Raw genomic sequence first — 25,535 nt, 5'->3', positions numbered from 1 at the left:
TCTGATTCTGATTAGCATTGCATCAACGATCACGGAGAAATTGTGACTTGTGTGTGAAGTATGTCAACTTGTAATCCTTGTATCGTTAAGTATTATTGCAACTGATCTTTCTTTTTTGTAACATGCACAGTGATAGGTGTACTTTTGGAGTTATACAGATATGGTAACACTGGCGATCAGGAGAGAATATTGAGTGATTTTTGGTCGAGAACATATTTTGCTTTAATCATTATTGATGTATTTCTTGCCACTTTATGTTGTACACTTCATAATGAGATTTCCAGTTAATTTCCTCATCTATTATTACACCCATTTACTCTTTCAATGTCCGTCTATTTGTAGTCTACTGTTACCGAATTGCATTATTTTAGTTTTACTGATTCTAAGATAGTCTGTTTTTGTCAAACCATCTCTTTAATTGATTAATTTCTTCTGTTATGACTTGTATTAGCTTCTGTGTGTTCTCTCCTGAACAAACCGCAGACGTCATGTCGTGTGTTTACCTAGCACCAGACGCTGTAGTCAGTGGCTCTACAGCATGGGTGTCAAACTCTGGCCTGCGGGACAAATTTGGCCCGCCGTGTAATTTCATTTGGCCCTTGAGGCGATATCAAATTAACATTAGAGCTGGCCCGCCGGTATTATACAGCAGAGGTGCCGCTGTAACCCAGCATTCACCGCTAATACTCATACTTGCCAACCCTCCCGATTTTCCCGGGAGACTCCCGAATTTTAGTGCCCTTCCAGAAAATCTCCCGGGGCAACCATTCTCCCGAATTTCTCCCGATTTCCACCCGGACAACAATATTGGGGGCGTGCCTTAAAGGCACTGCCTTCAACGTCCTCTACAAACTGTCGTCACGTCCGCTGTTCCTCCATACAAACAGCGTGCCGGCACAGTCGCATACTATATGCTGCTTTGACACACACACAAGTGAATGCAAGGCATACTTGGTCAACAGCCATACAGGTCACACTGAGGGTGGCCGTATAAACAACTTTAACACTGTCACAAATATGCGCCACATTGTGAACCCACACCAAACCAGAATGACAAACACATTTTGGGAGAACATCCGCACCATAACACAACATAAACACAACAGAACAAATACACAGAACCCCTTGCAGCACTAAGTCTTCCGGGACGCTACAATATACACCCCCCGCTACCACCAAACCTCGCCCCCCCAACCCTGCCCCCGCCCACCAAGTTAATGTTGATATTTACCTCAGAAGGCTGCAAATAGAAAAGAGGCATTCAATTTTTTATTTAAATTGCATTTAATATACCATTGATGTTTTTTCGTTTGTTTTTTGAAAGTTGATTTTCCACTATTAAGTTATATAAGCGTTGCTTGTTCCATATTCAGTGTTAAAGCAAATCCGTGTCACAAACTGAGCAATAATTAAAGTTTTATTCATGCACTTTCTCTTGCTACTTCAAGGCTTGAATGTTTGATTCATTCATTCTTTTATTTTCAAATGTATTATTAGCCTGTGGAAAAAGTTTATGTTGATATTTACCTCAGAAGGCTGTAAATAGAAAAGAGGCATTCAATTTTTATTTAAATTTTATTTGATATGCCATTGATATTTTTGAATTATTAATATTATTATTTGAAACTCGATTTTGCATGTCACTATAAAGTTATATAAGCCTTGCTTGTTCAATATTCAATGCAAAACTTGTTTGGGTCCCTATTAAAAGGTTAATTTGTTCAACCTTGGCCCGCGGCTTTGTTCAGTTTTAAATTTTGGCCCACTCTGTATTTGAGTTTGACACCCCTGCTCTACAGTGTTGTTGGCAAACCTTCACTTCCCACACTTGTCTTCTTTCCGGGGAAGCCCATAGCATCAGCTCAAAGTTAGTAGCAGTCACGTGAGCGCCTTTTGACCAATCATTGGGGAGATGGCCTGAAAACGAGTTGGCCAAGCTCTCTTTATACACGACTCAGAGGACACCGCTAATAAGCGTGACGTGTCGGCAAACACAGACGAGCACACTCATGGATCATTCATGGCATTCCATGAGGACGCTGCAAGGCCATACCCACACGAGCATGGAGATTTCTACGTGAAATGCTCGTGTAGTGGAAGACATGTTGTTACGCTCAGATGCATTAAGTGCATGTGCGTGCTTCACTCTGACCTTTCTACACAACGTGAGTCAGACTTAATCAGCCTCGAAAGGTGGACACTCATTTCTTATTTGAATATTTCATGACACCATAGAGGAAGATAAGGACTTATATCATCTGAAAACTGCTGGACCTTGTTTTGCTAATTACTAGGCCTGGGCCGATATTCGATAAGGCAATTAACAGACAAAGGGAAATTAAATCGCCATGTGCATGCTTCAAGAGCATTCACACTTTTCATCGCTTTTAGCGGCTACGCGCGTCAGTGCCATAGCGGAATGAAAAGAAGGGGGGGGAATTAGGGCTGGGCGATATATCGATATACTCGATATATCGCGGGTTTGTGTCTGTGCGATATAGAAAATGACTATATCATGATATTCGAGTATACATTCTCACGCAGTTGCTTTTAGCTGGGGGCATTACACTGCATGCGTTTCCCACACATTCATTTATTTGTGGCGGCCCGCCACGAAAGAATTACGTCTGCCACAAATAAAAAAACAATTTTTAAATTTTTTTTTGTCCTGTCCAGCTTCTCAAGCAAATCATATAGTTGATGTAGATGCCCGTATAGGCTGTTCAGATTTACTTTACAAAAGAGAAATGTAGGATACTTCTCTTGTTGCCTTATTTGTATTTGACCACTATTGTTTTCTGTTTATTTGTTACTGACTGTGGCAGGACACCTCTGCCTCTGTTTCACTTTATGTTGCTGGTAAATAATATGGTTGTAGTAGTAGGCTAAAGTTAAATTATTTAGTATGCACTAATTAAAGGGGCAGAGCTTTAAGAGACATTTTAACTTTCATATTTTATAAGATATATTTTTTGTAAGAACCACAATTAATAAATATATTTCAGTGAATAGCTTATTGTTCAAATCTGTATATAAATATGTACATAAAGTGTTGTAATTATATTGTAAAATGGATGGATGGATGGATGGATGGACGTTTAAAACAAAAAAACTTATTAATTAGTAAGTATACATTTTTTGAGCCTTTTTAGAGAAAATCATATCATTGTAGTAAATTATGCAAATTACTCAATGTCATGGTGACCACGCCCATAGCCACGCCCCCACCGCCACAGGTATCTTGGCAGTTTATGGGAAACACTGCACTCTCTTGTCTCTCCTTCTCACAGAGACGTAAACCAAGCGCACCTTCTTACACATGTCACGTGTGCAACGTCGCACGCTCCCACGGAGCAGAGAGGTAGCGACATGGTAACGTTAGTTGTGATGCTAGCGGTGAGCTGCGGGTGGTAATACGAGAGAGAGAAGGTGCGAATCTGGCAACAAATGGAATAAGAATTAATTACCAAGAAAAACAGCACGGGATCCATCGTCTGGCGGTGGTTTGGCTTCAAGCGGGAATATGTTTAACATTTATGCGGCAAAAGCGTTGCTACAAAAAGTAGCAGCACTGCTAATGTAGCATCATTTGAAAAGTTACCCGCTAGAGAATGAAGAGTGCTTGAATCTCCGCATGTCAACATCTCCGGCCGGTGCCACACCCACAAAAGGCCGAAGCAACCATTTCCACATCAACACCGTATGAAAAAAATAGTCAAAACAGAAGGAGATAACGTCCGCAGGAACCTACCACATAGCGAAGGACATACACTATTTCATATGCAGCTCATTTTTATTTGACACTTATTGAAATATCTTGTGTGACATCATGCACAAAAGTGCACTTTATTCGTTTTAAACTATTGTAGTGGCGTTCTGTACAAAAAGTGCACTTTATTTTAGTGTTGTTTTGATACGTCATCTTATTGACATCATGCAAAAAAGTGCACTCTCTGACAATCTTGCACTTTGTTTTGAAATGACATGAATGTTTGTGCCACTGCTTAATAACTGATTAATAAATACAGTTTTGCTAAATTGACTTAGTTGTGATTTCCCTCTCTGCATGAAAGTTTAAAATGAGCATATATCAATGCAGTATGAACAAGAATGTTTTAATGTAGACACATAGAATCATCATACTGCTGTGATTATATGCATCAAGTGTTCATTCAAGGCTAAAGCAAAATATCGAGATATACATCGTGTAACGTGACATGGCCTAAAAATATCGAGATATTAATAAAAGGCCATATCGCCCAGCCCTAGGGGGAATCATCTTGTCCTTATTAATAGTCTTTGACTCTTTGTGCAGCGACATTGGGCCGCTGGCCCGCTAGCGCAGTGGTTCTTAAATGGGGGTACGCGTACCCCTGGGGGTACTTGAAGGTATGCCAAGGGGTACGTGAGATTTTTTTTAAATTTCAAAAAATAGCAACAATTCAAAAATCCTTTATAAATATAAATAAAAACCTATCTTTTTTTCCAAATAGTTCAAGAAAGACCACTACAAATGAGCAATATTTTGCACTGTTATACAATTTAATAAATCAGAAACTGATGACATAGTGCTCTATTTTACTTCTTTATCTCTTTTTTTCAACCAAAAATGCTTTGCTCTGATTAGGGGGTACTTGAATTAAAACAAATGTCACAGGGGGTACATCACTGAAAAAAGGTTGAGAACCACTGCGCAAGCGTCACGTAGTGCAACTAGTTAGCGTGTAGCAGCTAACTTGGACAAAATGATCACAAAACCAAATTCCACCACACCAATGTGGGAATATGTCAGTATAAACCTTTGGAACAAGATGAGACTATCGACAGCGAGGAGCCAGTTTGCCCAAAACCTGCACGCTCACTTGGAACACAACCACTCGACAGTCCACACTCACTCCGCGTTTGGTGAACAAGCCAGGTCAGTGTAAACACAACAGTGCAAAAATAATGTGCTTTTATAGAAAGTGTGGGTAAATACATTGCCAATTTAATACCTTTTTTCTGCCATGTAATAATGTTTTACAACTACCATTCTTCTAAAAGTGCTGTCATGTTGTCATGTCAGTGTTCCTCACTCCAAATCTGCCAAATTTAAGTTGTTTTTCCAAATGAGCTTTTAATAAATCTGTAGTGTTAATATTGTTACTTTGCACTTTTGTTTACAAAAGGTCCTAACTTGATTGTCAGTTAAGTAAAGTACAACTCGACCTCCGGCGACATGTTCAATATTGAAGTGCAACTTTGTTTGGCAATACTTTATTTAGCTATTTTATTTATTGTTTTGCTTGTGTATATACGAGGTCCCCCAATCACCTTCTTAAGATATTGTATTGCTTTTCATTGTCATTTTTATTCAAGTGCAACATTTTGCTAACAGTAAGTATATTTTATTGTTATTGTTTGTTTGTTTTATTTAACTTGGAGATTTAAATGCTTTCATTACAACTACAATGTTAAAATACAGGAGAAAGACAAGTTTACTGCATTTGATAGGATATACATATTATGTGTTATCATTACATTAATGGTTTATTTGGTCTCATAAAATATTGTTTATCGGCAATAATTTTTAGGTCGATACATCTCCAAGCAAAATGTGTTATTGGTCCAGGCCTACTCATTACCTCGGCCAAGGTTGTGTACGAAGAGGCTGAAATGTAGAGGGTAACGCTTTTGTAGATACCGCGGTGTTACGGTTTCAAAGTCTTCACAATGATGCCGTGACGTGTGACGGTATCAATCAAAAACTTGGTGGATGTGATTTTTTGCGGCGCTTTACCGTTGGCCTGGGTCAGACTATATACCATATCTCCCAGAATCCTCTGCACAAAGTGGGGGCGTGGAACGCCGTAAGTAAGAACTGAAGTGTGTTCGTACTTGTAGTAGATAAGAGGAATTATTTAGTTTTTTAAAATATTTCCTGAAAATGTCTGTTGAGTTATGATTAGAGATGTCCGATAATGGCTTTTTTGCCGATATCCGATATTGTCCAACTCTTAATTACAGATTCCGATATCAACCAATACCGATATATACACTCGTGGAATTAACACATTATTATGCCTAATTTTGTTGTAATGCCCCGCTGGATGCATTAAACAATGTAACAAGGTTTTCCAAAATAGATCAACTCAAGTTATGGAAAAAAGTGCCAACATGGCACTGCCATATTTATTATTGAAGTCACAAAGTGCATTATTTTTTTTAACATGCCTCAAAACAGCAGCTTGGAATTTGGGACATGCTCTCCCTGAGAGAGCATGAGGAGGTTGAGGTGGGCGGGGTTGGGGTGGGGGGTAGGGGGTGTATATTGTAGTATCCCGGAAGAGTTAGTGCTGCAAGGGGTTCTGGGTATTTGTTCTGTTGTGTTTATGTTGGGTTACGGTGCGGATGTTCTCCCGAAATGGGTTTGTCATTCTTGTTTGGTGTGGGTTCACAGTGTGGCGCATATTTGTAACAGTGTTAAAGTTGTTTATACGTCCACCCTCAGTGTGACCTGTATGGCTGTTGACCAAGTATGCATGGCATTCACTTGTGTGTGTGAAAAACCGTAGATATTATGTGATCGGGCCGGCACACAAAGGCAGTGCCTTTAAGGCACGCCCCCAATATTGTTGTCTGGGTGGAAATCGGGAGAAATTCGGGAGAATGTTTGCCCCTGGGAGATTTTCGGGAGGGGTACTGAAATTCTGCTCTGTACTTCTCCCTACGTCCGTGTACCACTCCGTACAGCAGCGTTTTAAAAAGTCATAAATTTTACTTTTTGAAACTGATACCGATATTTTCCGATATTACATTTTAAAGCATTTGTCGGCCGATAATATCGGACATCTCTAGTTATGATGCTAACATTGTCACTTTAAAGACATCAACTGTAAGTTACTGTATGTTGTTTTAATATTTGCTTGAATCATTAGATGTTCCCGCATAATTATTTGCACAAAAAATCCATGTTTGTAGTAATAAATATGATTAGAGTATTTGAGCATTATATCTGTGTTGAATTACAGTAAATGTTTTTTTACAACATTTTATGGCATTTTGTTTTTGGCCATATACCACAATAATATCGTACCGTGCCTTTAATAATTGATAATATCGACATTTTGATATAGTTACATCCTTACTGAAATGTCAAACCAAGATTAAAACCAGACAGATTGTGAAATATGTGGAGACGCTTATATCTCTGTCAAATCTTATCAGATTGGATTGTCATTAGCAAATGTTGGATCCTATTACAATTGTACACCTGCGGTTCTGGGTATAACATGACCTCCTTTTCGATACTCAGATCCTGAACAACGGTGGCTCTCTCACTGATGATAAATGTTAAGCCTCGGTGAAGGTCTTCCTGCTGGATACTGGTGGCTCTCATGAGGCCACAGAGCATTCTGCTGTGCTGAGGCTGCACATCATTAGTAACAAAACTGGTTCTTCAGCTTTAGGGGAGATAATCTGCTGGTAGTTTGGCGCTCGCATGTTTGTGTGTAAGTGTGTGTGTGTGTGTGTGTGTGTGTGTGTGTGTGTGTGTATGTGTGTGTACGTACTCACCTTGAGGTCTCTGTGGACAATGTGCTTCTGGTGGCAGTACTGTACCGCTGATACAATCTGCAGGAAAGAAAAAAAACAGCTAAAAGGGGAACTTCAAATTTTTATTTTTATTTTGCCCATCGTTCACAATTATGAAAGACATGACGGATGTATTTTTTAAATGCATTCTAACTATTAAATAAATTCGATCAAAAGTCCGCTTACAATGGAGCGTACGAAAGCTGCTCTATTCTGCCTATAAAGCACTTAAAAGAACCAAACACCTCCATTAAGGTTTATATACATGATGTCAATCTATCAATCAATCAATCAATGTTTATTTATATAGTCTCAAAGGGGAGCACAAGCCACAACGAATACTTACATATATATGTAAGTATATATATATGTAATGTAGTAACAGGCACATTCATAATAACATTTAATATTGACATATTTTGATCATTTTAAGCATATGCGGCACATTAACTTAAAAAACGCATCACAACGTTCTCTTCTTTTTCTTCATCACTGATTATTACTCACCGCAGACTTTATGAGAGCCAACAAACACAACACAACCACTTACTGTACAAGGTCTGCTGTCATTTGGATGCAGACTGCTAGGATGTTCTTATATTCTAATTTAGATGAAGAATATCTCATAATCCCCGCAAAAAAAGCGTCTTTTTGTGTCGTTCTCGCCACTCCTGGATCTAAATCGGAATGCAAAGTGTACCAACTTGTCGGAATACCTACTCAGCCTTCTTCTGTCCGGTTAAGAGGCATAATTTACGATCTAGAATAAACTTCCACGGAGAAGGGAAGCGAGGAAACATTAGACCACTCCATGTCAATAGAGGTCCACACGCCAGTGATCACGTCACCGCTCTAAATAAGTTTGTCTGCGTTAGCGCTTATAATAACAATACCACTAATACTTGGTTATTATTTAAGTCGCCAAATGTAAACCTGACCTACTTAGGGGCCTTGTGGTTAGAGTGTCCGCCCTGAGATCGGTAGGTTGTGAGTTCAAACCCCGGCCGAGTCATACCAAAGACTATAAAAATGGGACCCATTACCTCCCTGCTTGGCACTCAGCATCAAGGGTTGGAATTGGGGGTTAAATCACCAAAAATGATTCCCGGGCGTGGCACCACTGCTGCCCACTGCTCCCCTCACCTCCCAGGGGGTGAACAAGGGGATGGGTCAAATGCAGAGGACAAATTTCACCACACCTAGTGTGTGTGACAATCATTGGTACTTTAACTTTAACTTAAATGGAGCATTGTTGGCGCTTTTTGAATGGGTATTTATTGGGTTTTATGGGCGGAATAGAGGACCTCCCATTGGTTCTGTTGTAGGGTGACTTTTTACATTTATTTACAAGTTAGAATTAGAGATGTCCGATAATGGCTAATAATGCACCGATAAAGTGCATTATTTTTTTAAACATGCCTCAAAACAGCAGCTTGGAATTTGGGACATGCTCTCCCTGAGATAATCCTAATACCCACTACAACTATGGGAAATACGATACTTTGACTTTCACAAAGTGCATTTTTTTTTTTTTTTTTTTAAACATGCCTCAAAACACCAGCTACAAAAAAAATGAAGGCACACAGCTTCAGTCCAGAGTATACTAGAGCATACTTGCCAACCTTGAGACCTCCGAATTCGGGAGATGGGGGGGAGGGGGGGTGTTTGGTGTATATTGTAGCGTCCCGGAAGAGTTAGTGCTGCAAGGGGTTCTGGGCATTTGTTCTGTTGTGTTTATGTTGTCTTACGGTGCGGAGGTTCTCCCGAAATGTGTTTGTCATTCTTGTTTGGTGTGGGTTCACAGTGTGGCGCATATTTGTAAGAGTGTTAAAGTTTTTTATACGGCCATCCTCAGTGTGACCTGTATGGCTGTTGACAAAGTATGCCTTGCATTCACTTATGTGTGTGTAAAAGCCGCATATATTATGTGATTGGGCCGGCACGCTGTTTGTATGGAGGAAAAGCGGACTTGACGACAGGTTGTAGAGGACGCTAAAGGCAGTGCCTTTAAGGCACGCCCCCAATATTGTTGTCCTGGTGGAAATGGGGAGAAATTCGGGAGAATGGTTGCCCCGGGAGATTTTCGGGAGGGGCAATGAAATTCGTGAGTCTCCCGGGAAAATCGGGAGGTTGAAACGGATACCGATAATTTACGATATTACATTTGAAAGCATTTATCGGCCGATATTATCGGACATCTCTAGTTAGAATGCATTATTAAAAGAATCTAGCTGTCGTCAAGTCTTTCATAATGATTGAGACGAGGCAAAATTCCAAAAAAAGTGCTGTTCCTCTTTAAGCACAGCTACCTTTTGGTTTGACACATCTTTCCTGCCAAAGGTAATACTAAAACGCACCCTGCTAAAGCCTTACTCTGGTTTTAAAAATGTATTTTATTTGGCATATTGTGCGAATGACACCATTTGGAAATAACTGATCTGTTATGCAAATCAGCTTTATTTTCGTGGCTCGTTGACGAACGCAGGTCTCTTTAATACGCCACGTGACACCGATTAACGTTACCACAGCACGGGCCCAATTACAAGGGTCTTGCCGGAGACGTGTGACTTATCAAAAACCGAGACGGATGACGGCGTTTTGACCAACGCCCCCAGGACGAGAGCGGTCTCGGGTGCAGAGGCGTGAAAGCAGAGCACAGCAAGAGGGGTAAAAGCTGGGTACCTGTCTAAATTTAGCCCTGGCCTCTTTTTCCTTCATTCTTCCATGTGCTACCAGGTAGTCGAAGACCTCTCCTGCAAAGACAAAGGAAAGAAAGCCGTGAGAGAAAAAAATACAAGACAGCTGTTCGCCCCATGTGCGTGTTCGGGGGCGCTTTTACGACCGCTTGTTGCACATGGAGCCTCTCCTGCGGGTACATGCTGCTGCTGTGCGACGACACTCTTCCCACAGCCGACACTTCTCGGGGGAAACGGGGTGATGCTTGTGAAAACTGAAACCGGATTAAAGAAACATAGAGAGCTGTCTTTTCCCCCCCCAGAATCCTTGACATTCATTCTCCCACTCAGCACGCTGACCTGCGAGGGCGCCAGTCAACTTTAGAGGCCGAGAAAAGCAACATCTCATCGACATTCTGACTCATCCTCCACAGACATTACATGTGTAGAGCACGGGGAGGCATGCAGCTTAGACAGCGACCTTTCAAAGTTGTTTATCCTTTAAAGGCCTACTGAAATTATTTTTTTTTATTTAAACGGGAATAGCAGATCCATTCTATGTGTCATACTTGATCATTTCGCGATATTACCATATTTTTGCTGAAAGGATTTAGTAGAGAAAATCGACGATAAAGTTCGCAACTTTTGCTCGCTGATAAAAAAACCTTGCCCCTACCGGAAGTAGCGTGACGTCACAAGCGGTAGTGCTGCTCACAATTCCCCGTTGTTTACAATGGAGCGAGAGATATTAGGAGCGAGAAAGTGACGATTACCCTATTAATTTGAGCGAGGATGAAAGATTCGTGGATGAGGAACGTTAGAGTGACGGACTAGAATGCAGTTCAAGAGATATCTTTTTTCGCTCGGACCGTAACTTAGGTACAAGCTGGCTCATTGGAATCCACACTCTCTCCTTTTTCTATTGTGGATCACGGATTTGTATTTTAAACCACCTCGGATACTATATCCTCTTGAAAATGAGAGTCGAGAAGGCAAAATGGACATTAACAGTGACTTTTATCTCCACGACAATACATCGACGAAGCTCTTTAGCATGAGCTAACGTGATAGCATCTGTCTCAAATGCAGATAGAAACAAAATAAATAAATCCCTGACTGGAAGGATAGACAGAAGATCAACAATACTACTATCAGGAGACACCGAACCAAACACTGGACATGTAAATACACGGTTAATGTGTATTCGACGCCTGTCGAAGCCTAGCAATGCTGTTGCTAACGACGCTAACTTAACAACGGGACCTCGTCAGAGCTATGATAAAAACATTAGCGCTCCACCTACGCCAGCCAGCCCTCCTCTGCTCATCAACACCCGTGCTCACCTGCGTTCCAGCGATCGACGATGCGGTCGGCGGCCCGGAGACGTAGGAAGTTAAGGTGAGTTCGCCGCTAGCGCGTCTGCTACCCAACAAAGTCCTCCTTGTTGTGTTGCTACAGCCAGCCACATACACCGATCCCACCTACAACGTTCTTCTTTGCAGCCTCCATTGTTCATTAAACAAATTGCAAAAGATTCACCAACACAGATGTCCAGAATACTGTGGAATTTTGTCGAAGAAAACAGAGCTCTGTGTATTGTGTCCAAAAGGGTCCAAACACTTCCGTGGACCTCGCAACGTCACGTCACGTCATCCTCCAAAGGCGTTTTGAACCGGAAGTTCCCCGGGAAATTTAAAATTGCACTTTATAAGTTAACCCGGCCGTATTGGCAAGTGTTGCAATGTTAAGATTTCATCATTGATATATAAACTATCAGACTGCGTGGTCGGTAGTAGTGGGTTTCAGTAGGCCTTTAAAACTGTAATAAGTTGGTTTGAGCGTACCTCGGTTTTAAGGTCGCTGTTTGGTTCATTCCGCGTATAATACATAATGTTTAGAAAGCTTTAGTGATTTTTAAAACAAAATACACATAGGTAATTGTCCAATCAATTAAAAATATCAACTGCTGGGTTGCAAATAGGGATGATGCTCGAACCCGGTTTTCCCGGTTGTTCGATAAGAAAAGAACCGAGTCCTCGGACTCAAATCCCTTTTTGAGAACCGGTACCCGTTATCGAGACCACTATAGTAAAGAAAAAGAGTTGGTTCTTTATTTGAATCCCTGGGAACGAATCCCGTCCCGACAAGAAATGCCCCGTGAGACATCACAAGAAATGACGTCACGTAGTCATTTGTCACGGTGGCGTGCAGCGTGCTGCGGTTTGTTCCCGGGACGCAAAACTGACGGCTCCGGACGAAAGCGTGCAGGTAGGAGATGATTTATTTCTCATAAGTCATACACATTACAACAGACAGGAACGAAACAAAAGGAAAGCGTGCCGTTCGCACGAGAAGCTAAAGCAAAAACTTACTTCGCACATGAATACTAGAAGCTAAGGTGACTTTAGCACAGGAATTATGAGCTCGAAAACCAGAATGCCAACATAACTGTTGCAAATGCAAACAATGAAGCCACGACGAGTGACCTGAAAAGGCAGGCTTAAATAGAGTCTCTGATGAGCAACAGGTGCGCGTACAAGGCAGGTGAAAATCATAAGTAACCATGGTGACTAAAACCAACCCCCGAAGTGCACAAAACAACTAAGGAAGTCCAAAACTAACAGAACATAACTAAACAAAACATGATCCGACCACATCATAATACATCACAGTTTCATATCATTTCACTTTACAGGAGTAGGAAGAAGTAAAGCTTATTTAATCCTTCCCCTTTCCCACTTCATACAAATATATACATCATTTACTGACATTTTTATAATAAAATATCTGTGAATCAGTATATACAACAGTTTTGTAATATGTAATTAATTAATTCAGTCATTATTAATATACTGAGATGAAGAATATCTTATTTTCAATAAGGTTGAAAGTATTTCTCATAATTCTTCTTCTTTGTACTTTGTAAGCACTATTATTTTGAACAACCTCTTAAACTGGATCATATCAGTACAATGTTGAACTTCTTTACTTAATCCATTCCATCATTTAATTCCACATCATTTTAGCAGTTTGCAATTTTACCAAATCATTAAACTTTAATATTTTTGACTCAATAAATAAATAAAGTGTTTGTATGTTCTCTATATCCAACATTATGTATCAGTCTAATGGATCTTTTTTGTAACACGGTTAACGAATGTTGTAGTTATTTCCCCACATTTCTGCACAATAACTCAGATATGGTAATACTATAGTAGCGAGCAGTAGAGAATGTGAAGTGATTTGTTGAACCAAATATTGTGTTTTTTTCCATATACACTACCGTTCAAAAGTTTGGGGTCACATTGAAATGTCCTTATTTTTGAAGGAAAAGCACTGTACTTTTCAGTGAAGATAACTTTAAACTAGTCTTAACTTTAAAGAAATACACTCTATACATTGCTAATGTGGTAAATGACTATTCTAGCTGCAAATGTCTGGTTTTTGGTGCAATATCTACATAGGTGTATAGAGGCCCATTTCCAGAAAATATCACTCCAGTGTTCTAATGGTACAATGTGTTTGCTCATTGGCTCAGAAAGCTATTTGATGATTAGAAAACCCTTGTGCAATCATGTTCACACATCTGAAAACAGTTTAGCTTGTTACAGAAGCTACAAAACTGACCTTCCTTTGAGCAGATTGAGTTTCTGGAGCATCACATTTGTGGGGTCAATTAAATGCTCAAAATGGCCAGAAAAAGAGAACTTTCATCTGAAACTCGACAGTCTATTCTTGTTCTTAGAAATGAAGGCTATTCCACAAAATTGTTTGGGTGACCCCAAACTTTTGAACGGTAGTGTACAACAACCTATCTGGACTCGATAAGAGAATCGATAAGGAATCGGTTCGATAATAGGATTCAATAACAGGCTCAAACTCGATAATTTCTTATCAAACATCATCCCTAGTTGTAAACACGTGAACTTGAGGTATGTCTGGGTTTCAGGCGATGGTCCAGAGTCCAATTAGGCTACGGTTTATTCATCTGCTTAAGTGCAAATTTGGGCGTATTTGGAAAGGTTTAGAATGGGATGGCATGCATTTATAGACCCTAGGGGTGTAACGGTACGTGTATTTGTATTGAACCGTTTCGGTACGGGGGTTTCGGTTCGGAGGTGTACCGAACGAGTTTCCACACGGACATATTAAGTAGCGTACCGCACGTTGTGTAAACAATGCACACCGAGGCACAACACACGGCATGTTAGCAACGACAACATATAAAAGCCAGAGCTGGAAGACCCTCCTGCCTCGTTAAGATCTCCCGTTTGGGAACACTTTGGCTGCGCGGTTCGATACAACAATGAAGGACGGAGGTTTGCCGACATTGTTCAGCAGCGGTAAGGCATGCTTCTGCCAACACGTCAAACATGCTAACCCATTTGAAGCGGCACCACCCCCAAGTGAACATCGCTTCAACGAAGATAAAGACGAGCAAACAGCTCCCACAAGCAGCCTCTCCTCGCGCGAGTCAGGCAGGGCTAAAGCAATAACAAATGTTTTTTATAGCAGCAGATTTAAGACCATATTGTTTTAAAAACTAGATTTTGACCCACTTCTATGGTGGAAGAACAATGAGCCCATATATCCTCTTACTGCCAAGTTAGCCAGACTGGGGCGGGGGAAGAAAAGTTAATCTGAGGCTGAGTTGACTTGAAACTGTTTAATGTTGCACTTTTTATATGTAGAAGAAATGTTTTGTCATTTTATTTAATCTGAGCAACAACTTGAGGCAGTTTAATGTTGATTAATGTGGACCCCGACTTAAAAAAGTTGAACAACTTATTGGGGTGTTACCATTTAGTGGTCAATTGTACGGAATATGTACTGTGCAATCTACTAATAAAAGTCTCAATCAATCAATCAATCAAAAAAGCACTTTATATGTAGAAAGGTTTTGTTAAGAAACCATTCTGAGCCTTATCTTATTTCGTTTTTATTTTATATATGTTGACCACATTAACCCTGGCAATGGACCCTGTGTGTATATGTATGTTATGTCATTGTTTACAAATTTGGTAAATAAATAACCAAAAAATGTACATTTTGTTGTTTTCTTACTTTACCGAAAATGAACCGAACCGTGACCTCTAAACCGAGGTACGTGCCGAACCGACATTTTTGTGTACCGTTACACCCCTAATAGACCCTTAAGAAAAATAATTTTTGAGAGATTTAAACCATTCATTATCACCAAGACGCTACTACCTCACTTCATTTGACACAAGGATTTAAAGGAGAAAGTAATAGAGGCACATCATGTCTTTACATGTGGAGGGGCCCACAAATTAAACGAGCCGTGAAAGACAAAGTTGGATTTTAAGTAACGTATTTGATTTACATAACGAGTGCTGTGCTGCTGTGATCGTGACGCTAATGAGAAAAAGGATACGTTTGTTTGCAGTTGATTTCCTGCTACAAATATCAGTCCAATCTACAATTCACATCTGCAGTTTTTAATGGTGTGAAGTTCATTGCTAGCGATATCAAGATTCAGTATATGCTGTTGAGTCTACGAGAGATTTATTCATCAAGTTTATTAAAACTATTAAGGATATTTTCTTGATGCTAACGAATATCACCAAAGAGGCAACAATGTGGTCACCCGTGTCGAATAAAGCACTTGACTTTCCTGCACAACAACAACTAAGCTCTTAGTTTGTTGTGAAATAGGAAAATGAAAATAAGTTGTGAAATGGACCAACAATCACAATACCTATTACTAGGACTCAACATGATGTTAGTTTATTTGCAATACATCGAGTGCAATACATCCGACACTGATTGTTATTTATTACTCCGGTACTCTTGTCTTGCTCTGTATATTGTACCGTATCCTGTATTTTGTATAGTGTTTTATATATTGTACAGGATTGCTTATTTTTTTTAATTGGATAGAAGTATGTTTATTTCAATTCTTAGTTTTATCTTTATTACCTCTTGTGTAATTTATTTTTATCCCATATTTGTTCCCACTACCGCACCTTAAGTTGGAGTCCTTAATCTCGTTATATACAAATATAATGACAATAAAGTCCATTCTATGCTTCTTCTTCTATTTGCACAAGCAGGTCTTCAGTTATATTTAGACATAGCAACCACAAAAGAACACAAACTAATGCGATTTCTTGTCCTTTTCTTACGTTTAGTTCCGCTTTCAAACACTACTAATATAGTAGAGAATTCAGAAAGTTTGTCAAACAAATTAAAATGTTCAAACAAACATTTCACAAAGTAATCTCTGCAGATACGACCATGGTCCGATTGTATTCCACAAGATGATGAAAGGGATATTTTTAAGAGCAATTCCTTCGACGCACTTTCTTTGTTCCCTGATTTTAATACCTTTATGAACCACTTCTTTTGAGACTCTATGAAAAAGCTCTTTACTGTCTCTCTATTTGAATGACGAGCACACCCAAGAACAGAACAGCAGTATGGTATTTTCTGCTCAAACTCTACACTCACTCTCACTTGTTATTTTGCTACGCTCAAACTGCTTGACCATCGTGTCAATAAGGCCGCCAAGAAGAAAAACAGACATGACGTCATATGCAACCCAGCTATAGGCATAGGTACCAAATTCGGTACTTTGTAGTACTGACGAAATGTTGTCGGTACCTATTAGAGTACCAATATATGTCAAGTCAAACGGTGCCATATTTTGACACCTTTGTATCAAATCCTCACATCCGGTTGCAGACTTGGCACCAGTTCAAGCACTTGGCGTATTCATAGTGGATTGCCCACAGGTAATGTTACAATTTTCCATGCCACCGTCGCAAGCATGCCTTCCAGAAAACACTAAAATTAAGGCTCCACTTTTCAAGCTGGCTAACTTATTGCTAATTTACATTGGATATGCCATATATGAATAAATCACAATGCCATATATACACAAACTATTCTCCCCTCTCCCCTCAGGCAGGAGACTACGGTCCATCCAGACCCGCACCTCCCGCCACCTGAACAGGTTTTTCCCCTCGGCCATCAGGCACATGAACAATAACAAGATCTGTTAGCTCAGTTACAGCTCATTTTGTTACCTATTCTGTGTTATATGTTGCACGATTGCACCAAGAAAAATTCCTTGTTTGTGAACCCGTTCTCCAACAATGGCAATAAAAACTATTCTGATTCTGATTCTGATATACATGCTCAAGATCAGTATCGCCAATTTTACTTGCAAATGAGATTTACAACAGTTGGATGTAACAGTTATCGTAAATTCCGGACAATAAGGCGCTACTTTTTCCAGCGGCTAATTAGACGGTGCTATAGATTAACTACGATCAAAGTATTGGACAGGATGTCGAAAATGCGTAAATAAAGTTGTACTTTATATAAGAAAAAAATGGGCATACAAAACGGTACAAATAGATCCTTTTATCTTGTTATCTGTCGTTCATTCATTCACCCGTAGGCTCGTAATGCTCAATCTCAACAACCACAATGCACCTGCTTAACATCCGGTTTGCCGCAATGAATTGTGGAACATGCAGTAGTTTAGTTAACCCTTTGTTAGGCTATGAAGTAGAAAACAACTCAATTCAGTGTCAGTGTTTCTCAAATAATCAATATCAAATACATGTATAAATCAAATCAATTCCCTTTGGACTCTTTTTAACTATAAATAATAATAGATTAATTTATCAGCAATTAAATCAAGTATGCAAATTATGAATGATCATCACACATGAACTATATAACCCATAAATTACAACATCTGCGACTAATTCATATATTTTTCTTCGTTGACACTCATAATACAAAAAGGAAAGAAAACTACAACAACAACAACAAAAACAAGCAAATACACTGAATAGGTGTGTTATTGTTTGTACTTCGGCGCCATTTTTGGACAAGTTTGATCCCAGCAGGTACTGCAGCGCTGCATTGCCCTTATGTTTGGACTAAAGCTTTTGGGCGGTGTGGCTCGGTTGGTAGCCAGCAACTTGAGGGTTCCAAGTTTGATCCCTGCTACTGCTTTCCTTGTCACTGCCGTTGTGTCCTTGGGCAAGACACTTTACCCACCTGCTCCCAGTGCCACCCACACTGGTTTAAATGTAACTTAAAGATGTAGATAATGGGTTTCACTATGTAAAGCGCTTTGAGTCTCTAGAGAAAAGCGCTATATAAATATAATTCAACATGCTATATGTTTACCAAACAATCTGTCGCTCCTAATCGCTAAATCCCATGAAATCTTATACGTCTAGTCTCTTACGTGAATGAGCTAAATAATATTATTTGATATTTTACGGTAATGTGTTAATAATTTCACACACAAGTAGGGATGATGTTTGATAAGGAATTATCGAGTTCGAGCCTATTATCGAATCCTCTTATCGAACCGATTCCTTATCGATTCTCTTATCGAGTCGAGATACATTGTTGTATATGGAAAAAAACACACAATATTTGGTTTAACAAAAGCTCACTTTTATTATATAATAAAAAAATAAAATCTAATAAATAAATATATATTGACTGTTACCCACCTAAAAAAATAAAATAAAATAAATAAATATTGACTGTTGTTACCCAAAGTATATTAAGTGGGATTTTTCAGAGAAACAAATATATACAGTAACACAAAAACAAGCTGTCTCTGTGATCACTATAGGTGTATAAATAATAATATAGTGTTAAATAAAATCAGTCCCTTGGGCACAAAACTGAAAATAATACAGCTCTCCAAAAAGTGCACTTCTGTTGCTAGTTGACATAACTGTTTGTTATGATGCTTTGACATTTTTGCATTTTATTTCTTTATTGAAAGAAAATTCTATGAAGAGAAAAGTTCTTTGCAAATGTGGTTACAATGCTAAAAAATGAAAAGTTAAAGCTAAAAAAAGAAATACACTTTATTGAGTTAACATTATTTCTTTATAGGGGGAAAAATGTTATGAGCTAGAGAATATAACAACTACACTACCCAGCATGCAACGGGAGTTACGAGCATGCGCGGTAGCCCCGAAAAGTGTTGCATGTTGCCACGCTGTGAAAGTAAACGTCAAGAACTCAGCCAACACGCCTCGTCTGCATTATTTTTAATTAGACAGACAACACATCTACAGTGTGATTTTGTTTTGTTTACAAGGAAAGAAAAACAAAAGTTAAAAAAGGAGATATGTTGTATGTATATGTATGTGCTGCGGTTGTTTTAAGAACGTTGCGACAGCTGCCGTAAAGGAGGTGCGTTGCTAGCCTGGTTGCTATGTTTCCGGTTGGTCGTAAAAGTGTTCGTCATGTGTTTTACCCTGCTAAAATCTCTCAGTAAAGTTATTCGATGGATTATAGCTTTTGTTTTGAACTTTATTACACCTTGGAGCGCTTTTTCCTGTCCATTGTTTTCCTGCTTTCGCTATCTGCGCCTAATGACTGAGCTACGTGACGTCATTTCTTGTGATGTCCCACGGAGCATTTCTGGTCGGGACGGGATTCAAATAAAGAATCAACTCTTTTCCTTTACTATAGTGGTCTCGATAACGGGTACCGGTTCTCAAAAAGGGATTCGAGTCCGAGGACTCGGTTCTTTTCTTATCAAACAACCGGGAAAACCGGTTACGAGTATCATCCCTACACACAAGTCGCTCCTGAGTATAAATCGCACCCCCGGCCAAACTATGAAAAAAAACTGTGACTTATAGTCCGAAAAATACGGTATATCTGCAGCTTATAGACTGGTGCGGCTAATATTTGGGGGGAAATGTTTATTTTAAAATTTAGTGGGTGCGGCTTATATACGGGTGCGCTCTATAGTCCAGAAAATACGGTGCTATTATCAGCTCAGTGTTACATCTTGAAACATTTTTTTTTACTATTAAACACATTTACATTAATTACCCCAAAATACACACACACAAAAGTACCAAAAACTAGCATCGTTGAGTACCGCTTTCTACTTCAAGGTACAGGGAATAGGTACCGTATCAATTGAAATATTACAGGTATCCATTCCTGCTACTGCCTTTGTACTGTGAATGTTCTTACCAAAAATATCATGTATTGGTACACTCTTATTCATCTCAAATTCAGCTAAGACATTTTTTTGTATACGAACTCAGCAAATTATGGACGTTTTTCCTGTTGACATATTTGTCACGCGGTGAAATAATCAGCTCATTACAATGCACCAGAGAAGACGACCTACGACTCTTCTGTCCGGCTTGAATCCCAAGTAAGAATCAATGCCTCAGCAAAAAAAGAAAAAAAAAACGTTAGATTGACTTTATTAAGAACTAATGCAATTGGCCTCTGATCAGAGTGCTCGTCTCAGGGCTAATGCGATTTCGTCTGCCTTCGCCGCCACTTTTGCCCGTCACAATGAGACCTTTTCGAAGAAATCGATTTGGGGGAGAGACGTTTTCTGTGGAGGTCATTAGAGTGTGACGCTGCTTGATTTGAAAAATAAAAGTTGAGTATTTTTTATGGACGTGAGTGCTGAATAGGAGGAATTGGACATGTTTGACATGCAGTGGAAATCTGGTCTAAACCAGCCTATCTGTGCACACTTCCATGATTTAAAAAAAAAAAAAAAAAGCTTATGACTATCTAGTGCAGGGGTCACCAACGCGGTGCCCGCGGGCACCAGGTAGCCCGTAAAGACCAGATGAGTAGCCCGCTGGCCTGTTCTAAAAATAGCTCAAATAGCAGCACTTACCAGTGAGCTGCCTCTATTTTTAAAATTTTATTTATTTACTAGCAAGCTGGTCTCGCTTTGCCCGACATTTTTAATTCTAAGAGAGACAAAACTCAAATAGAATTTGAAAATCCAAGAAAATATTTTAAAGACTTGGTCTTCACTTGTTTAAATAAATTCATTAATTTTTTTAACTTTGCTTCTCATAACTTTCAGAAAGACAATTTTAGAGAAAAAATACAACCTTAAAAATGATTTTAGGATTTTTAAACACATATACCTTTTTACCTTTTAAATTCTTTCCTCTTCTTTCCTGACAATTTAAATCAATGTTCAAGTAAATTTATTTTTTTTATTGTAAAGAATAATAAATAAATTTTAATTTAATTCTTCATTTTAGCTTCGGTTTTTTCAACGAAGAATATTTGTGAAATATTTCTTCAAACTTATAATTAAAATTCAAAAAAAATATTCTGGCAAATCTAGAAAATCTGTAGAATCAAATTTGAATCTTATTTCAAAGTCTTTTGAATTTCTTTTAAAATTTTTGTTCTGGAAAATCTAGAAGAAATAATGATTTGTCTTTGTTAGAAATATAGCTTGGTCCAATTTGTTATATATTCTAACAAAGTGTAGATTGGATTTTAACCTATTTAAAACATGTCATCAAAATTCTAAAATTAATCTTAATCAGGAAAAATTACTAATGATGTTCCATAAATTCTTTTTTTAATTTTTTCAAAAAGATTCGAATTAACTAGTTTTTCTCTTCTTTTTTTCGGTTGAATTTTGAATTTTAAAGAGTCGAAATTGAAGATAAACTATGTTTCAAAATTGAATTGTCATTTTTTTTGTGTTTTCTCCTCTTTTAAACCGTTCAATTAAGTGTAAATATCATTAATTATTAATAATAACATAGAGTTAAAGGTAAATTGAGCAAATTGGCTATTTCTGGCAGTTTATTTAAGTGTGTATCAAACTGGTAGCCCTTCGCATTAATCAGTACCCAAGAAGTCGCTCTTGGTTTCAAAAAGGTTGGTGACCCCTGATCTAGTGAGTGTTGTGCAGGTGCAACATGGAGGGCAGCTCACCTCCGCTGGCGTACTCCATCACCAGGTAGAGCGTCCTCTCCGTCTCAATCACCTCAAACAGCTTGACTGCAAGACACATGAAGGACGAACAACATCAGCTTGTGTGTGTGAGTGAGTGTGTGTGAGTGTCGTGACCACTCAATAAGAAGCATGCTGCGGTGTTTGTGCAGCACGTGGATATGAAAGAGTGGGAGACGGGCTAAAAATAGACAAGGTGGGATGGGAGACGAGCAGAGGGATAAATAGACGTTTGCTTGGTGAGTGTTTACTATCAGCTTGGTAATTATAAATCACAGTCCCGCAGAGCACGTTACGCTGCATAGGAGAGAAATCAAACACGATTAGAGGCCAATCACTGTTATAATAACAAAAAGGTATAATGCCATCAAGTCCGCTTCTGACTGGACCAAATGTATATGACAACAGGTGTATGTGTTTGTGTGTAGACAGAGACAGTTTTTAAACTACACTTGCGTGGAAGGAGATTGTTTTAACCCCGGATATGCGTTCTTGAAACGATCCGTAGCCTAAGGCAGTGTTTTTCAACCACTGTGCCGTGAGATATTGTCTGGTGTGCCGTGGGAAATTTTGCAACTTCACCCAATTGGTCCAAAATTATTTTTTTTTGCAAATCAATAATTAGAATCTGCAAATAATGTGCCGTTGTTGAGTGTCTGTGCTGTGTAGAGCTGGGCAGGGTAACCATGTAATACTCCATATCGGTAGGTGGCAGCAGGTAGTTCATTGCTTTGCAGCCCTTTGAGACACTTGTGATTTAGAGCTATATAAATAAACTGATTGATTGATTGTAGAAGTCGTAATGTGTCAAAGATGGTTTGTCGTGATCCCAATATGCAGAGCACAGCGGGAGACTGCGTGCAGGTAAAATAGTATGTAATGATTAAACCAAAAATTAACAAAACGGAAAGGAAACGGCACTGAAGCGTAGGGATGGCTATGCAAAACGAAAGTAAAACTGAACTTGCTACAAAGTACCGGTAAACAAAAACAGAATGCTGGACGACAGCAAAGACTTACAGCGTGTGGAGCAGAGATGGCGTCCACAAAGTAAATCCGTACATGACAATCAACAATGTCCCCACAAAGAAGGATAGCGTACGCACAACTTAAATACCGTAATTTCCGGACTATAAGCCGCACCTGACTATAAGCCGCACCAGCTAAATTTAGGGAAAAATACAGATTGCTCCATATATAAGCCCCACCCGACTATAAGCCGCAGGGTTTTGATGTGTAATTTCCGTAGTATATAGGGGTTCCTGCTACCACGGAGGGGATTGTCGGGACAGAGATGACTGTTTGGGAACGCAAAGCGTCCCATTTATTAACAATAAATCTTTCAATCATTCAATCAAACTTTCACATCTTTGACATGGCGAACAGCATTCGTGCAGAGTACAAATAATACAACGGTGCAAAGTAATACAAAGTGCTCGCCTGTACGTTATCAAAATAACCAGCCTACTACCGGTATATGAAAAGTCAGTCTTTAATCATTGTGTCATCGTCTTCCTCCTGCGTACTAAAACCACCGAAATCCTCTTCGTCGGTGTCGGAGAAGAACAGGCCGTAAATAAGCCGCACCGTTGTATAAGCCACAGGGACCAGAACGAGGGGAAAAAGTAGCGGCTTATAGTCCGGAAATTACGGTAGTCTTGATTGCTAACACAAAGCAGGTCAGGCAATAGCACTGAAAAGGAAGGCGTGAAGCTGCTACAGGAAAACACCAACAAAACAGGAAGGAAGGGTCACCGAAATAACAGCGCAAGACAGGAACTAAAGCACTACACACAGGAAAACAACAACAAACTCAAAATAAGGCACGACAACCTGGTGGAGTTTCATTTTTTAACCTTTTCTGCTGGTGGTGTGCCTCCGTATTTTCTTTATTAAAAAAAATGTGCCTTGGCTCAAAAATTTTTGAAAAACACTGGCCTAAGGTCATACCCTCACAAACACAGATCGTTTCAAAATCGCATATCCGGGGTTAAAACGATTTTCATCCACGCAAGTGTAGTTTCAAAACAGTCTCCGGCTACACACAAACACATACACTTGCTGACATGCACATTTAGTCCAATCAAAAGCAAACTTGGTGGCAATACACCAGGGCTTTTCAAATACATCATGACGAAGGCTGCAGTTTCTTGAGCCTAAGGGCTCAAGGGCCCGACATTGAAATTTGGATGTTTCGTCAGAAATTGCCTCTGCAAGTTAAATTCCTTTGAGACTGTGTTTACTTAATTGCAAAGCAAAAACATCGGCTTTCAAATGCACTGCCATGTGGATCAATAAAGTTTGTCTAAGTCAATAAATGAACTATTCCAGCATGTGCAGCTCAACAGATGGTTCACAGCATGAAGAAACAGAAGCTCCAGACCTTCTTTTGAAATCTTTTCTTTCTTTAGTTTTATTTCTTTATAAATCTTCCTTCATATAGGTCTGTAAGACTGAAAATATAAACATAAAACAAACATTACAAAATCATGTATCATGTCCATTGTGTATTTTATATAAATAAAATATGTTTAATGTTAATACATTCACAGAATAAATTACATGTGATTACTCAAATAGTAATTCAACAACATCCACAGCAAACAATGCACAACGTATGTGACTCATCACAATTAAACCTAAAGTGTCGCTTTATTGCCCTCTACTGGTCAAATTTAGCACTTACATGTATTAAACGAGGTTTGATCGTTACTCTTAGACAAAAACAACACAACCACGAATACAAATGACATCACAAAGTCAGAAATTCCAATACAAAAACGAAATATATTTATGTACAATGTCTACTTATGTAGATTTGACCAAGTTTTGTGTGGATTTCTACCGTTCTTGCTGCTTGTCCGGAACAGTGTCGCCCCTTAAAAGGTCCGACGGGAAACGATGCCTGGAACACTTGCTCGGGGCAGAACATTCATACTTTGTTGTCCAGTCACTGTTAAAAGTCTGATTTTCGCAATTCATTTTCCTTTTTTTCAGGGTTGAATGAGTAGTCTTCTTCTACTCACCCCACTGCTGCTTCAGCGTGACACATTTGCCACACTGTTGCCCCCAGTGGGGTGGTGGGAGAACTGCATACATGATCAACCCTAGTTTGAAAGGTTCAATCAAGTTGATTTGGGCGATGTTCAGCGGGGCATATGAAAAGCTTTGGCGGGCCGGATGTGGCCAGGTGAATAGGCCTGCATTAAAACCTTTGTTATTATGTTTATTTTGTTATACTTGACGTACAATGGCATGTACACTACCGTTCAAAAGTTTGGGGTCACCCAAACAATTTTGTGGAATAGCCTTCATTTCTAAGAAGAAGAATAGACTGTCGAGTTTCAGATGAAAGTTCTCTTTTTCTGGCCATTTTGAGCGTTTAATTGACCCCACAAATGTGATGCTCCAGAAACTCAATCTGCTCAAAGGAAGGTCAGTTTTGTAGCTTCTGTAACGAGCTAAACTGTTTTCAGATGTGTGAACATGATTGCACAAGGGTTTTCTAATCATCAATTAGCCTTCTGAGCC

General features: G+C 39.2%; 1 protein-coding gene across 13 annotated transcripts in view; it reads right to left on the bottom strand.

The window, feature by feature from the left end:
• mark3a (MAP/microtubule affinity-regulating kinase 3a) overlaps window positions 1-25,535 on the bottom strand; it is a 107,709-nt gene that overhangs the window by 39,817 nt on the left and 42,357 nt on the right. For all 13 annotated transcript variants that reach the window (XM_062034408.1, XM_062034414.1, XM_062034404.1 and 10 more), the window contains 3 exons: window positions 21,987-22,052; window positions 10,255-10,325; window positions 7,555-7,611 (listed from right to left, as the gene is read on the bottom strand). In XM_062034408.1, the coding sequence (XP_061890392.1) occupies window positions 7,555-7,611; window positions 10,255-10,325; window positions 21,987-22,052 (194 nt within the window). The remainder of the gene's footprint in view (window positions 1-7,554; window positions 7,612-10,254; window positions 10,326-21,986; window positions 22,053-25,535) is intronic.

The sequence above is a fragment of the Entelurus aequoreus genome, linkage group LG23 (assembly GCF_033978785.1).
Source record: "Entelurus aequoreus isolate RoL-2023_Sb linkage group LG23, RoL_Eaeq_v1.1, whole genome shotgun sequence".
Classification (NCBI taxonomy): domain Eukaryota; kingdom Metazoa; phylum Chordata; class Actinopteri; order Syngnathiformes; family Syngnathidae; genus Entelurus; species Entelurus aequoreus.
This window is presented reverse-complemented; position numbering and strand designations above follow the sequence as displayed.